The 16,127-nt window shown below is 42.6% G+C and overlaps 1 protein-coding gene across 8 annotated transcripts in view; it reads right to left on the reverse strand.

Annotated features, from left to right (window-relative positions):
- The window catches only part of SESN1 (sestrin 1), a 131,419-nt gene that overhangs the window by 13,232 nt on the left and 102,060 nt on the right, over window positions 1–16,127 (reverse strand). For 4 of the 8 annotated variants that reach the window (XM_006123187.5, XM_025184721.3, XM_075923088.2 and 1 more), the window contains exons 3-10: window positions 15,593–15,793; window positions 14,537–14,719; window positions 11,524–11,766; window positions 8,830–8,977; window positions 5,682–5,794; window positions 5,233–5,423; window positions 4,799–4,943; window positions 2,002–3,154 (exon numbers count right to left, since the gene is read on the reverse strand). In XM_006123187.5, coding sequence (XP_006123249.1) covers window positions 3,068–3,154; window positions 4,799–4,943; window positions 5,233–5,423; window positions 5,682–5,794; window positions 8,830–8,977; window positions 11,524–11,766; window positions 14,537–14,719; window positions 15,593–15,793 — 1,311 coding nt within the window. In that variant the 3' untranslated portion in view covers window positions 2,002–3,067. Of the gene's footprint in view, window positions 1–2,001; window positions 3,155–4,798; window positions 4,944–5,232; window positions 5,424–5,681; window positions 5,795–8,829; window positions 8,978–11,523; window positions 11,767–14,536; window positions 14,720–15,592; window positions 15,794–16,127 lie in introns of those variants that run through there. The other 4 variants (XR_012902192.2, XR_012902191.2, XM_006123188.5 and 1 more) reach the window with 1 other exon arrangement.

A 16,127-nucleotide genomic window follows, 5' to 3' on the forward strand; every position in this document is an offset into this window, starting at 1 on the left:
CAGTCCCCGGGTTACGTACACGATAGGGACTGTAGGTTTGTTCTTAAGTTGAATCTGTATGTAAGTCGGAACTGGCGTCAGCCACTGCTGAAACTGATCAGTTTCAACCGCAGCTGAATCTGGATGCCAGTTCTGACTTACATACAGATTCAATTTAAGAAACCCAGGCGTCCCCAAGTCAGCTGCTGCTGACACTGATCAGCAGCTGATTCCAGGAAGCCTGGGACAGAGCAACTCTGCCTCAGGCTTCCTGTAGTCAGCCGCTGGTCAGTTTCAGCAGCAGCTGACTTGGGGATGCCTGGGGCAGAGCAGCTGGGGTGCTGCTGGGTTGCTCCAGTAGCGCTGCTCCTCAGCGCTACTGGAGCACCCCGGCAGCACCCCAGCTGCTCTACCCCAGGCATCCTGATTCAGCCGCTGCTGAAACTGACCAGCAGCGGCTGAATCAGGATGCCTGGGGCAGAGCAGCTGGGGTGCTGCCGGGTTGGTCCGGAGCGGCACTGCAGGACCAACCCGGCAGCCCCCAGCTGCTCTACCCCAGGGGTAGGCAAGAAAAGCCTGGTCTGCTGGGGGGGGCACTAGCTGCACCACCCCCCCAGCAGATCAGGGAGACGGGGAGCAAAGCCTTGGAGCACGCCCGCAGCGGTTCGTAAGTGCGGATCCGGGCGCGCTTGGGCTGTCCCCCTGCGGGCGTGCTCCGCGGCTTTGCTCCCCGTCTCCCTGATCTGCTGGGGGGGGGGGGGGGGGGTTGAGCAAAGCCGCCCAGGTGGCGGCTTTGCTCGGGTGGCCCTGGTCTGCAGGGGGGGGGTCCAGTGGCTTTGCTGGACCCCACCAGCAGACCAGAGGGACAGGAGCAAAGCTGCCCAGGCAGCGGGAGTCCTGCCGCCTGAGCGGCTTTGCTCGGGTGTCCCTGGTCTGCTGGGGGGGTCCAGCGGCTTTGCTGGACCCCCCCCAGCAGACCAGGGAGACCGGGAGAAGCTTTTCTCGCCCCGGAGGACACGGGTGGCGACCCGCCACCCGTGAGCTCCGGGGCGAGAAAAGCCCTGTTCGTAAGTGCGGATCCGACATAAGTCGGATCTGCGTAAGTGGGGGACTGCCTGTATTGCAACTTTAAAGAGGAATTATACATTAGGCTAGGCTCATACTAGCTAATCCTCCGCAACAGACAGCTTGATCATGTTCAGTGAACAAAGTTCTGGGAGCCAAAAACCTTGTTTTAATTCAAGTTTGCCACCTGAGTTGCTCTGTAATCACTGTCTCCTTTTCCCAATATCAGGATCTTTTAACTAATCATTACACCCTAATACTGTAGATAGGAAATATTTATAAAACACTGAGCATATGTTTATTAAATTACAGGAACACGGTCAAGAAAAGCTTGACATTACTCCCTCTCTTTGGTACAGTGCAATAAATAGCAGGAACTTGTTAAAGTTTGTTTAAACTTGGCAGCACATAGTAGCTTATTTTTCCAGACACATACATGGAAACTCAAGTTTACTAAATGAAAAATGGCTTAAATGATTAATAAATGCTTTTTTTTCTACCCTTACCAGATACTGGTGGTTTTTAACCTGTTCTAGCTCAGGAAAGGTTCTATGACTGACTGATAGTTCTAACACAAGTTCTGGACCCTAGATTTACTAAAGGTCACTAGTATTTTGCACTTTCTGCTTAATCCTTGGGAGCTTGTAGGATTGGAAAAATCTCTTCTCCTAGGTCAAGTGGGGAGAAAGCAGAGTCCGGGAGGGATCAAAGAATTTAGTTGGAATGGTCTTAAGCAAGCAAGAGGAGGTGGTACTGACTAAAAGGATAAAAAAAATTACTGGGGGGTGAGCTTTGCATTAAGATTTGCACATTTTCCCTCTAAAACTAATCACCACTCCTCTTAAGCTGAATAATTAATGAGGTTGTTCCACTGTGCTTCTCAGAGGTTTTGATCCTTTATTGTAGTAGATGAGCAAGCAAATTAAAGCAATAAAAAAGTGTAAAACAAAACAGATACAAAGTTGCTATTCTTTATTTTAAAATCAGTAATACTGACAGATTTCAAAAGCAATTCACACTCATAAGTGTTTCATATAATCTCTTGAAACCAAGTGTATGTTGAACATTATCATTTTAATGTTTTGATTTACTAAAAATAGATGTTTTTCAGCTTAGTTATTTATGCAGCTGCAAAATCATTAAGACCAGCATAAGGCTTGTGATACTCAGAGCCGCCAGTCATTCTAACATTCCCACACTTTAGCTTTCTCATAGAAACAAAAAATGCAGGACAACAAAAGAATAGGCATCAGTGACAGAAAATGTTTATCCTTAGAAAGCAGAGTAAGAGGCAATTCACTTATTTCTGCACTTACCTAAATATCTTTCAGGTCTGAGTTCCCCCCCCCCCCCCCCCCACACCCCCCCATCTCCTCCACACTTTGTATTTCACCAGAGAATTCTGAACACTGTCTACAGCACAATTTTCTTTAAGGCAATGTTACCCTGTTGCCTTCAATATTGAAAGGATGGCCAGGAGAAGATTAGCATCTTTTTAAAAATCAGAACTAAACAAAGAGGCAAATTTTCTTTAAAACCACACACAATTTAGGCTCAGACTATAGCAGTGTTCACTTTCTTGTATAGCTTAAACTTGAACAGCCAGTCCAACTCAGTTCATTCCAACACAAATAGCAGCTTTAGGATCTTCTAAAATTATTCTTATATCAAAAGCAGGGAGTCATCAATTTGCATTTTTCCCCCCAAAATTCTTCTTATGGTCCAGTTCCCATTGTATTTAACATAATACAAAATGTATACATTTACCATCTGCTGTATTGCCACAAGTCACAGCATTGTGTGCTGTCTAAAGCCCAATACTGTTAACAGGTAGCACTTCAGAACAACTCTATCCTTTTAACTGCTTGTCACTGCTCAGTGGCAACAGCAATATTCCAACCATGAAATAGCTGAAACAGAAGAAGTCTCTTAGTTTCTAGCAACCAGTGGTCCTGGTGCATGGCAGGTTCATGGATAGGCTGTATCTGCTTAACATTCCATTGTAATTTGTCAGCCAAAGGTATCAGGTCATATAATGAGTAATAGCTCTCAGAGCATAAAGTAGTTCAGCTTGCATCCGAGCTTCTACAAGAAGCAAATTAACATGAACCTTGGGGGGGAAAAAAAAAAAGATAAAGGTTATACATCTAGATACCTTTCTCCCTGCCACAAAGCTTGTAGGATGGGAAAGATTTCCAGCAGATGCTACAGGTGCAGTGCAGTTTTTAAATATTTTCAAAGGACCTTGTGGAAGGAACAGGGTAGTAGGAGAGAAGCAGGAGGTTGGTGGGTTTGATGCTATCATACATCACTCTCTAAGATAGGGTAAGAGCACAGCCAGATTAAAGATATGTTTGCAATACAAGTACTACAGCAGCACAGCTGCAGCTCTGTAACACCACCAAGACACTACAGCAAACCCACCTCAGAGGCAATAGCAAGTTTGAATAGTTCTATCAACATAGCTGTGTCTACAGTTAGGATAAGGTTGACGTAACTTCATCACCCATTACATGAATTATTCATAGCACTGAGACAGACCCAAGTGTTGGGATAGAGTAGGCCTAGGACCCCAGACCCCAGAGTTACCTTACTACAGCAAAATATAAGCTTTCATTTAAAAAAAAAATGTTTTGGCTCCATAGTTATAAACAAAAGCTTTAAGCCTTCAAGTATGTGCAACTGATGTCTGCATGAACCTGCAGGCAGCCTGAAGTAGTTAACATGTATAAATGAAACCATAAACATCAATAGGTGCTAACCCCAAGATCTCCTGCATAGGGGATACACCTCCCAGCACCATCATAAGAGTAAGGATGTTAAGTGGTGGGTAATTCGCTTATCACATAGTTGATAACATTTTTATCTACTACAGGATTAGTCGATAAGGGAAGGCTCATGCCAGCTCGAACAGCCCTTAACTGCAGGGGGCCCCAGCTTCCCAAGAACAGGGGCTGCTGCAGGAGCATCCTGGGCCTGTCCTGGGCAGAGACTGCTTCCCGGCAGCCTCCCATCCCCCCCGCTACTGCCTCTGGGAGCGGCAGCACCATGGAGATGGTGCTAGGGGGAGCAGGCTTCTAAGCCAGCTCCACCTTGCTGCCTCTGATGCAAAGGCAGCAAGTGGGGGGTGGGAAAGCGAATAGTCGACCTGATTAACAGATAAGCCTAGGCCTATTGGTTAATCAATTACTTGACTACTTGCTTACATTCCTACTTGAGACAGCTGTGTGGCTGGAAAAGGCTATAGGGAATCTGATTCACATAGCAGCTGGGGTTTATCTGCATTAGAGACAAGTACTTTTGCGAGGGAGTGGGGGGGCTGCTGCTCCTAGGTCAGAAAAACACTTTATACCACTGCCTTCTGAGGCATGGGATCATAATGCAAGGGACAGGCCAGAGTGGACCCCTTATGATGTACCATGGACTTGATTTTCTGGACTGGAGAGTCTGTTAAACTACTTATCTACAAACATAATTTAGTTAGCAATATATCTATTTCTCTCTACATAAGAAGAGAGTTTGCATAATAACCAGCAAGTAACTTTGTCTGTTTAGCTAGCTTATTTTAAAAAGACAAAAGTTATGCATAGTGGAAAGTGTATTTAGCAAATGTAGTATGATATTTATCCAACAGACGTGAGATCAAAGTATGCCATAACTGAAACACAATGATTCTGTGATTATTATAGCATACTGTGGCTACTACCATTACCACCAAATCTACTGAGCTACTCAGAATACATGCAGGCAGTACCTTCTCAGAATGTTTGAACTGTCTCCAGAAGCTATCATACATTCTTTTTGTGGTTTTTTCAGGAGTGCACACCACAGTTTTGATGTAAACTTTAAAGCTGCGGTCCAGCAACTGATTAATTTCACCATAGTCATAATCATCATATCTGTTCAGAATTGAAAGGAAAATACTTTCATTTTCCTGTCCAGCAATCCTAGAATTTCACTTATGTTTCAGACTACTGTATACAATTAGTTATTCCAGCCGTGAACAGACATTTTTCAGAAATACGCATTTCTAATCCACTTAAGTAGAGTCATGCTTCTATATTGGTACAGTGGCAATGAAATTTATCACTGAGAGCATAATAAATGTAATTCCTTCCCTCAGGAAAACAAATGTTGAGGGTAGCAGCAAAACTAACTGTTTTCTATAAGGAAGATGACTGGACCAACCTTATTCCAAACATACAATGGATATAGTTCCAAATTGCACGTCTAAGCATGGAGGTATCTACATCTTTGTGCATAGCCATTGTATTATATGTCAGATTGTAAGCAATATGGAACTTCTCATCAATCAGCTGCCCCACATCTGGGTAAAGACGATTAACCAGGGAATAGCCATGGTCCTCCCAAGAATAGTCCTTAAAATAAAGAAAGCTAAAATAACAACATGTTTCACGAAGATACATTTAAGTTCTAGCTCTTCAATTTCTTTTATCAAGTATAATCATTATAAATGTATTGCTCGAGAGAAAAATACTTATTTAAAAACAAATAAATAAATCTTGTCTTCAAGGCAATAGCTTGTACCAAAAATGTGTCACTCATTCTAAATGGTACAATGAAACATATTGATTGTATGCATTTTTGATGCTGGTTATTGATCACGTTTCTGTTACCTGAACACGGAAAGTAGGCACATGCATTCCATGTCTGGAAAAGTCTTTATACCCATAGCTTGTATCCTCAAAGTGGCGAGATACATCTCTTGTAAGTGCTGATTCCTCATCCTCTGTGAAAAATAAAGGGTAGGCATTTCACAAATTAATCTAGACATATTCCAGCAAGAAAACAAAAATGGAAGAGCACCTGTGAAGCTATTATGGAATCTCTCTCAACAGTACAATAACTCAAGGTAACACTTCCTGTTCTTCTGCCCCCTGCCATTATCTCTCTCCCTCCACACACCCCCCTCCCCCCCCGGCTCCAAGACACAATCCTAATACACACAGAACTCCTGCAAAACTAGGTTACCGGGGAGTTAGTAATTTGTAGTAGAACCAGTGAAAGATATGACTATTTCCTGCAATATCCTTGGGCGACCATACTCTTATGGTGTTCTTCCCCTCTGTTGAGAAACACTGTTCCGTTTGTCAGAAGCTGGAAATGGGTGCCAGAGGAAGGATCACTTGATGGTTACCTTTCTGTTCATTCCTTCTAGAGTACCTCGCATTGGCTACTGTCAAAAGACAGGATATTGAGCTAGATGGGCCTTTGGTCTGACCCATATGGCCGTTCTTATGTACTAAATTAGTCTTAACTATCTTTGAGATCTACAGAATTAAATGAAATGGTTTATGTATTATTGTGGGCCAGAACTGTATGTAACCTCTCTAGGGGTTTTGGTTTTCCTGGGGAATATTTAAGAAAAGGTAAAAGCAAATTTCCCAACTCCTATTATAAAAAAAAATCCTACACAATGACCTGAGAAGAAGGTCTTTGCAGATATCCTGTTACTAGAGGCCAACATCAAGGTTCCAAGCTGTACAAACAGCTGCTCTGCCCAGTCTGTTCTAAATCTGAATCAGGAATCACGGGGAAACTGAATTGTGGGTTTGAAGGACTGACATCTATCAGAGCTTGAGGTTGAGTTGTGGTGATCTCAGATACGGTTTTTAGTATGTATGTAGGTTATTTTAATGTTTTTTTCTGTAATGCTTTCACTTTTAGAATAAATGTGCTTGCTTAGAAAACCTTGTATGGAAACTTGTAATGCAGCTGTTCCTAGCCTTCAATGAGATAGTAAAGCGCAGACACTGGCCTGTTTGGGCAGTTTGGCTTGCTGAGGGTATCACAGTGCAGGTAGGGAATGGTGCAGCCTTGAAATTCCCTGTCCCGGAGGGCGAGAGATGTGGGTCTTTACTCAAGAGAGGTGAAGTTTGAAGAGCCAGGTGCCTAAAGTGAGTGCACTTGAGCAATCCCAGAGGAAGAACAATGGTATAGTTGCCAGAATGAGGATAGCACCCAGTGTACAAAGTCCTTTCCAGATGTTCAAGAAACTGGCTCCATATTTTACTCATCCTTTTATCCTCTGCTTATCAAGGTTCTTCACTAGGTAAGCAGCCAGGAACTGTAGCAAGAGTGGCAAAAGCCTGGTTTCACTTACAGACAATCTCTGCACTCTAAGACATGCACAACCTCTTTGGCTAATTTTAAAGGTTCTGGATATGTACAACCTACTACAGCTTCAAGAATATGGCTCTCTAGGAGCAATTCCTTGAAGGAAAAGTCCAGCTTGTTTTATATATACATGCAAAAACCACAGGTATCAAACATCTTGCTCCTACTTTCAGAATTTCAAGGACAGGACGTGGATTTTTTGGGTGATAAGAACATAGACTCATAGACTCCAAGGTCAGAAGGGACCATTATGATCATCTAGTCTGACCCCCTGCACAGTGCAGGCCACAAAATCTCATCCACCCCTCCTAGAATAATCCTCTCACCTATATCTCAGATATTGAAGCCTTCAAATACTTTGAAGACCCCAAGATGCAGAGATCCTCTAGCTGTGATCTGTACCCCATGCTACAGAGGAAGGCGAAAAACCTCCAGGGCCTCTGCCAATCTACTCTGGAGGAAAATTCCTTCCCGACCCCAAATATGGCGATCAGCTAAACCCTAAGCATGTGGGCAAGACTCATCAGCCAGACACCCAGAAAGTTCTCTATAGTAACGCCTATCATCCCTCCATTGACCTATTTCCCACTGATAATGAATGGTCAACTAGATACCAAGATCCTGTTATCTCATCAAACCATCCCCTTCATAAACCCATCTAGTTTAATCTTGAAACCAGATAGATCTTTTGCCCCCACTACTTCCCTTGGAAGGCCGTTCCAGAACTTCACTCCTCTAATGGTTAGAAACCTTCTTCTAATCTCAAGTCTAAACTTCCTAATAGCCAGCTTATATCCATTTGTTCTTGTGTCCACATTGGTATTAAACTTAAATAATTCCTCTCCCTCCCTGGTATTTATCCCTCTAATATATTTAAAAAGTGCAATCATGTTCCCCCTCAGCCTTCTTTTGGTTAAAGTAAACAAGCCAAGCTCCTTGAGTCTCCTTTCATAAGACAGGTTTTCCATTCCTCGGATCATCCTAGTGGCCCTTCTTTGTACCTGTTCCAGTTTGAATTCATCCTCCTTAAACATGGGAGACCAGAACTGCACACAGTATTCCAAATGGGGTCTCACCAATGCCTTGTATAATGGCACTAACACCTCCTTATCCCTACTGGAAATACCTCGCCTAATACATCCCAAGATCGTATTAGCCTTTTTCACGGCCATGTCACAATGGCGGCTCATAGTCATTCTATAATCAACCAGGACTCCGAGGTCCTTCTCCTCCTCCGTTACTTCCAACTGATGTGTCCCCAGCTTATAACTAAAATGCTTGTTATTAATCCCTAAATGCATAACCTTACACTTCTCACTATTAAATTTCATCCTATTGCAACTAGAGCTCTAGATCTTACAAGTCACATTTTAATCTGGAGAAAATTTCTGTAGAAGAACCCAGAATTAGGCTGATCGAAGACCTCAAGTACAATCTTGTATTTACTTGAAAAACAATACTCCCTCCACGTTCAACTTGTACACATCAGTGATTAATATTTGCTACTATTGCTGAAGTAAGCAATTACATTTTTGTTTATGCAATAAAATACAACAAAAATATGACTTTCTTGGTAACTGGTAGATGTTTGAAGTATGTTGATTTCTCCAACACATTTAGCTAAGTTTAAATAACCACTATTTTCACCTGAACAACACACAAACATGCTTTCTCTCTTCTCTCTCTCAAAACGTGTAGCCATCTCCTCTTGGCTGGCTTCCTCTTCATCTCTGCACTCTTGTAGCTTCTTCATTTTCTCCATAAGTTCTTCTACTTCACAGAAAGATTCTGTAGTCTTAAAATGAAAGAGACACACATTCACACTTTATTGCTCTATGTACTAGTACATTGTAATTGTGATACAATCCGTCAAGCCCAAAAGGTTAAAAACTCAGATTCCCACCTTGATTTGCAGCTCATCTTAATGTTTTAAAAATGTTATGTCTAGAAAGACTCCTCTTATGTAGAGTTATATTGATATCACTGCTCTGGTATGATTTTATTAAAGCTTTAAATAAAATTGTAAGCCAGAATAAGTACATTATGATTTGAACAGTATCCAGAGTCAAAAAATAATATTTATGCAACAAAAAGGAACTCTAAAACAAAAATCCATCAGGCAATAGCAAATACAATCCTCATCTTCAATGTTCCCACCTTTGCCCAATCAGTCCTCTACTTCCTGTCTGCCTCATGTAGTATGCTTGTTCTTCCAGGGAAAGCCTGAGTAAATCGGTATCTTGCATTGTGCCCATGTTGTCCATGTAATTAAGGAAATCATATGCAAACACTTGGAAGGTAATAAAGTGATAGGGAATAGCCAGCATGGGTTTGTGAAGAACAAGTCATGCCAAACTAATCTGATAGCTTTCTTTGATAGGATAACGAGCCTTGTGGATAAGGGAGAAGCGGTGGATGTCATATACCTAGACTTTAGTAAGGCATTTGATACGGTCTCGCATGATATTCTTATTGATAAACTAGGCAAATATAACTTAGATAGGGCCACGATAAGGTGGGTGCATAATTGGCTGGATAACCGTAGTCAGAGAGTTGTTGTTAACGGTGCTAAATCCTGCTGGAAAGGGATAACAAGTGGAGTTCCGCAAGTGTCTGTTTTGGAACCCGTACTGTTCAATATCTTCATCAATGATGTAGATATTGGGATAGAGAGTACACTTATTAAGTTTGCAGATGATACCAAACTGGGTGGGGTTGCAACTTCTTTGGAGGATAGGGACATAATTCAAAATGACCTTAGCAAGTTAGAGAAATGGTCAGAGGTAAACAGGATGAAGTTTAATAAAGAGAAATGCAAAGTGCTCCACTTAGGAAAGGAACAATCAGTACCATACATACAAGATGGGAAGCGACTGTCTAGGAAGGAGCATGGCAGAAAGGGATCTAGGGGTCATAGTGGACCACAAGTTGAATATGAGTCAACAGTGTGATGCTGTTGCAAAAAAAGCAAATATGATTCTAGGTTGTATCAACAGGTGTGTTGTAAGCAAAACTCGTGAAGTCATTCTGCCGCTCTACTCTGCACAAGTTAGGCCTCAGCTGGAGTACTGTGTCCAGTTCTGGGCGCCACATTTCAAGAAAGATGTGGAGAAATTGGAAAGGGTACAGAGAAGAGCGACAAGAATGATTAAAGGTCTAGAGAACATGACCTATGAAGCCAGGCTTCATGAACTGGGCTTGTTTAGTTTGGAAAAAAGAAGATTAAGGGGGGACATGATAGCGGTTTTCAAATATCTAAAAGGGTGTCACAAGGAGGAAGGAGAAAATTTGTTCCTCTTGGTTTCTGAGGACAGGACAAGGAGTAATGGGCTTAAAGTGCAGCAGGGGAGGCTTAGATTGGACATTAGGAAAAAATTCCTAACTGTCAGGGTGGTCAAATATTGGAATAAATTGCCAAGGGAGGTGGTGGAATCTCCCTCTCTGGAGATATTTAAGAACAGGTTAGACAGACATCTGTCAGGGATGGTGTAGACAGAGCTTGGTCCTGCCTTGAGGGCGGGGGGGCTGGACTTGATGACCTCTCGAGATCCCTTCCAGTCCTATGATTCTATGTGCCCAGACTCTTATCAAGATGGCAGAAGGGTGGTTCCAGTGTCAAGGAACCCACACTGAAAATGCCCCACACCAGTGTTTCCTCAACCAGTAGTACAAGTACCCTTAAGGGTACTTGAGAGAAGTCTGGGGGGGGGGAGGAGGGGTATATCAACACAAAAAAGAAATTCAGTTTTCTCCAAATTTCAGTTTAGTTTTACAGTGTTTTCTTATTTTTATATTTTTTACATCCAAAAATATCACCACCTGACTGGCTACAATTAGTAAGAGGTGTTTATCCTCCAGAAAAGCACAGATTAAAAAAAAGTATCTTGACAACTGATATTATGTGGACATTCAGAAGCTGTAGAATCACAGAACACTAGAACTGGAAGGGACCTTGACAGGTCATCGAGTCCAGTCCCCTGTTCTCACAGCAGGACCATACCATCTAGAATGACCAGCTAAACCCCCAGTTTGCCAATTGGAATGACAAATGGAAGGCAGACACACTCAACTGAGGGAACAAAGATGTAACTGCCACTTCTGATTGCTTCCCCCAGCTTATCATTTCACCCTGATCTAAGTTTAGCTTAAACTACCCCTTCCTCCATCCAAGTTCACACAGACACTGGGTAAATCACTCTGTTTTGCCGCTAAAGTTCAGTGAAATGGAAATGCAGAACATCTCATTCACTTATTTGATTAATGAAAAAACACCTTAGTATGAACTTATTAGAACTGGAGATTGTTATGTGCTCAAACTCCTAAATAGTAATAGATCTTTACCGAAATGCCTCTGATTGGGCTGACATGAGTTTCATCTACTCCATGGTTGCCATTTGTAATATCACAGATGCAGTAGTTACTGACAGAGGGAAGCTTGAATGTGTGACCACCCTCACAATGAATTTCTGGGCTTATTCCACAGCCAAATGTGAAAGAAGCAAGTGAATGGTAGTGTGTAAGGAGAACAACAGCGTGGATCAGCTCTGCCAGGGACCAGCTATGCTCTTCAGTCTTCAGAAGTTGCTTTAAAAGAAACACAAGATTTTGTAAAAAATATAACTGTACAGGTGCATCAGAAATGTCAACAACCTAATTAATTTAGTCCCACAAACTTTTTAATGCACCTGTCAATACAATCGCTGGAAAAAAAGCTAGTCTTCTAGAATTCAAATTATCTCATTATGTCCTTCAGTAGGCTGGAAGCCACACAGATTAATGCAGAGTTTACACTCAAAAAAGGACCAGAGAGTGAGATAAGGGGCCAAAAACAGGTTATGAGGCAACTGGCAATATTATGAGTAATATCCTCATAATATTACTTTCAAAAGACCAATTTTCCTACCCGCCCTGGGTAACCCATAACATTGCCATAATCAATTCTTTTCTCAATGGATTGTCAGTAAGAAAACTAGCAATACAAGAAGAGAGGGGCCTGTAGTAATGGGGTCACACAGGTAAGCTTTTTGTCAAAAAATAGTAATTGGATCAGCTGCAGTGGTTTCATTGTTTCCACTGAAGTCAGGAGGGCTGGGCTGGGCTTTACAAATTTCACACCATTTATAAAACCATGCTGTTAACTCAAAACTTCAAGTTCAGCATGCACAGGCAAAAAAAAAAAAAAAAAAAGCACAGTATTTAGCCTCTCTCAGCAGTCTCGGAAAGCCCCAGGCAGTTCTTAGTCAATAACGCGCCTAAAGAAAGTGGGGTGAACAGTGCTCAAGACTCCATCTTCCCTAGTGGCTCCACGTAGGAGGAATTATCTGTAGCTCACAAGTTGCTGTAAACCCCAGCTTCCCCTTCAGACAGGAACGAGTGGGAGGTTCTTGGCCTTTGCAAAGAGGATGCTCCTTCCCCTCTTGCACAGCCAGCCTTTGCTTCCCCACCTGGCAGACATTTCTCAGAGAAAGTAACACGCTCTTTCCCCACTGAGCAAAAAGCAGTGGCAGAAGAGCTGCTCTGAACAGCAGCTGCCAGACAAGGAAGAGACAAGGGACTTTGGAAGGAGAGCTTTATATTTCAGGTTATATTTTTATACATAAAATTTGCTTAGATGTGAACATCATGGACTCAGAAGAGGAGTAGAGGCAGTCCCCGAGTTACGCGGCTATGATTTAGGTCGGATCCGCAGTTACGAACGGGGTTTGCTGCCCATCTCCCTGGTCTTCTGAAGCCTTTGAGGACACTGGCAGCAGGACAGCCGCGGGGCGTCTGGGCTGTCCGCTGCCCGCATGCTCTGCGGCTTTGCTCCACGTCTCCCCAGACCAGGGAGACGAGGAGCACGCGGGCAGCGGACAGCTCAGACGTGCCGCGGCTGTCCCGCTGCCAGTGTGTTCCGTGGCTTTGCTCCCCGTCTCCCTGGTCTGCTGGAGATCAACAGACCAGGGAGACGGGGAACAAAGCAGAGCAAAGCCGCGGAGCATGGGGGCAGCGGGACAGCCCAGACGCGCCGCGGCTGTCCCACTGCCGGCGTGCTCCGCGGCTTTGCTCCGTTTTGCTCCCCGTCTCCCTGGTCTGCTCGTCTGCTGGAGACCAGCAAACCAGGGAGACGGGGAGCAAAGCCGCAGAGCATGCAGGCAGCAGGACAGCCGCGGCGCGTCTGGGCTGTCCCGCTGCCCCTGTGCTCCGTGGCTTTGCTCCGGACGCCTGTGGTACAGCAGCTGGGGCGCTGCCAGTTGGTCCCGTAGCGCCACTCTGGGCGCTACTGGACCAACCCAGCAGCACCCCAGCTGCTCTGCCCCAGGCGTCCCCAAGTCAGCCGCTGCTGAAACTGACCAGAGCTGACTACAGGAAGCCTGAGGCACAGTTGCTCTGCCCCGGGCTTCCTGGAATCAGCCGCTGATCAGTTTCAGCAGCAGCTGACTTGGGGACACCTGGGGTTCTTAAGTTGAATCTGTATATAAGAACTGGCATCCAGATTCAGCCTGTTGAAACTGATCAGTGGCTGATTCCAGGAAGCCCGGGGGCAGAGCAACTCTGCCTCGGGCTTCCTGTAGTCAGCCGCTGGTCATTTTCAGCAGCGGCTGAATCTGGATGCCAGTTCCGACTTACATACAGATTCAACTTAAGAACAAACCTACAGTCCCTATCTTGTACGTAACCCGGGTACTGCCTGTATGTATATTTTGTTTACATATACCCTAGAGACTCCAGCCTACTGTTCAAAATGCATGGTTTTCAATAATTCAGTTAAAAATGTGCTGATGGCCTGTTTTTATGCCTTTTTGCCATCTTGAAAATACTGAGTATTTCTGGGCGTCTTGAGCATTGATCACCATCTTGAAAATACTGAGCAGGAGAAATGTATAATGAACTTGTTTTAAGAAGGTACATAGTTAAACACCCTCTACTGTGAAGACAAGTGAAATCTCTCAGCGCTTCAGCCATTTTAAAAGTAGGTTCTACACAGCCTCAGGTAGAGCGTACAAAATCAGGTGCTACATGCCAGTGACATACCATCACATTTTAAATATAAAAACACATCCATGCTACTGAGGGTTATATATCATGGCTGACAGAGTCACAGTGTGATACAACAACATGCAATTCGTACAAAGTATTACTAGTTCTAAATAAGACTTTACTCAGTAAGATGAGATCTGTAATTACTTTGAGTTTGTGATGTCATTTCCATAATGATTACAGTACTCCAGCTACAAAGTGCCCTGGGCATTACAAGTATCAAAATTACAAATAAAACCACTAGAAAAAATTAGCTCTCTCCTCAGCCTCAAGAAATTAAGATTGTATTCAATATAGTAAGAATGCATAGGGTGTTGCATAAGAGAAAACTAACCTCAATATGCTCTTTGGTGATAAGCCAAGGACGATGAGCCAATATTTTATTCAGTTCTCCTAAATTTTGAAGTTTATGAGGTGCATTCTCTAGGCCATTCAGCCATTTTGGGTCTCCTCCAACATGAAGGAAGTCATCAACATGGAGGTTAACTAAATAGGAGCATTGATGTCTTGCTGCAGCCTAGAAAGAAAAATGAGAAAAATCTTCGCAAATTAGCTCCTTACAATGATGCAAATCTTCGTTAAAATGCAAGAGTCTGCACTGCTCAAAAAACAAAAGTTTATAATTGACACAGTAGCCTGTTTCAATAATTCCTCTTAAGAATACACAACTAAACATTTTGCATTCATATCCACCATAACAATGTTTTGATTTTGCATATTTAAAATCTAATCTAAAATTGACTTGTGGGAAATTGATTCTGAAGTTCTGTCTGTACATGCCAGAAAAACTGTCACTTTTCCAGTAAGGAATGGGATTACACATGTTTAACTCAAAGAATAATAATCCCCACTGCTAGTTTAGATAAGGCCCAGATTTTTAAAATAGCTTAAATGAACAGATTTGCTGAATTAGCACAATAGAGACTACATCTGTTATAGTTAATTATAACAATTTTGTTCCAATCTGAAGATTCTGAAAATTTGCCACTGGTAAAGTTATTTATATTGAAGTGTGCTGGACGAGACACAGATTGTTAAAAACCAGGCTTACAAAACCAGGTTTGAGGTATATATGAATCTGATAGCAATATATAAATAATCACTACAATTATCTTTTTCCTCCTCCGATCCTTTTTGAAAGCATGAGCATTTATACCATTAGCATTAATTTCATTAAACTGTAGTTAAAAAAGGAAGAGATAGCATTCTATATAACATAAAATACTTCAGGCAATTACCCCGGGATTTCCTTTAACATACATTGAAAGGCCTTTGGCTCAGCTGAAATAACAAAATGTGGTTAACATCTGTTAAAAAAAAAAAAAAAAGGATGAAAGAAAGAAAGAAAGTTACTAAAATAGCTATTTCTGCTTGCTGCTCTCCAACATACCATTATCCCTATGTAGTGTCGGTAATGAAGAGGCAATGGACCATCCATCTGCAGTAGATAGTGCTGAGTTTTCAGAAAACTTTCTAGATATTGTGGATGGAAAACCATCACTAAAGTGATGTTGTCCAAACGGCCCAAAGTAGCAAAAGAATCTGCAAACAATGTATGCATCTGGGAATCTTCATTTCCCACTTGAAGAATCTGTTTGAATTAAAGAAAGCTTTAGAAATGTTTTCCAAAGTATAACAACCATCATTGAATATACCACATAGATCTCAGACCCCAATTAGGTTTCGGAGGCCATTCCTGCTAAATGATAATTTAATGTTTATTACATTTCTTTAGAAATCCTAGTTAAGTCTGCAGTCATTACATGTGACATTTTGAGGTGCAGCGCTGAAATTCTGATTTCATGTAGGTAATATCTCACATCTCTGGCAGGGCCAGTTCACACTGATCTCACAGCATAGTTTAGCCACTGTGGAAAACAGCAGCAAACAGAACGAAATGTAGTGAGATATCTATAAAAGGCATA

This window comes from Pelodiscus sinensis, chromosome 3, assembly GCF_052426305.1.
Source record: "Pelodiscus sinensis isolate ZL-2025 chromosome 3, ASM5242630v1, whole genome shotgun sequence".
Classification (NCBI taxonomy): domain Eukaryota; kingdom Metazoa; phylum Chordata; order Testudines; family Trionychidae; genus Pelodiscus; species Pelodiscus sinensis.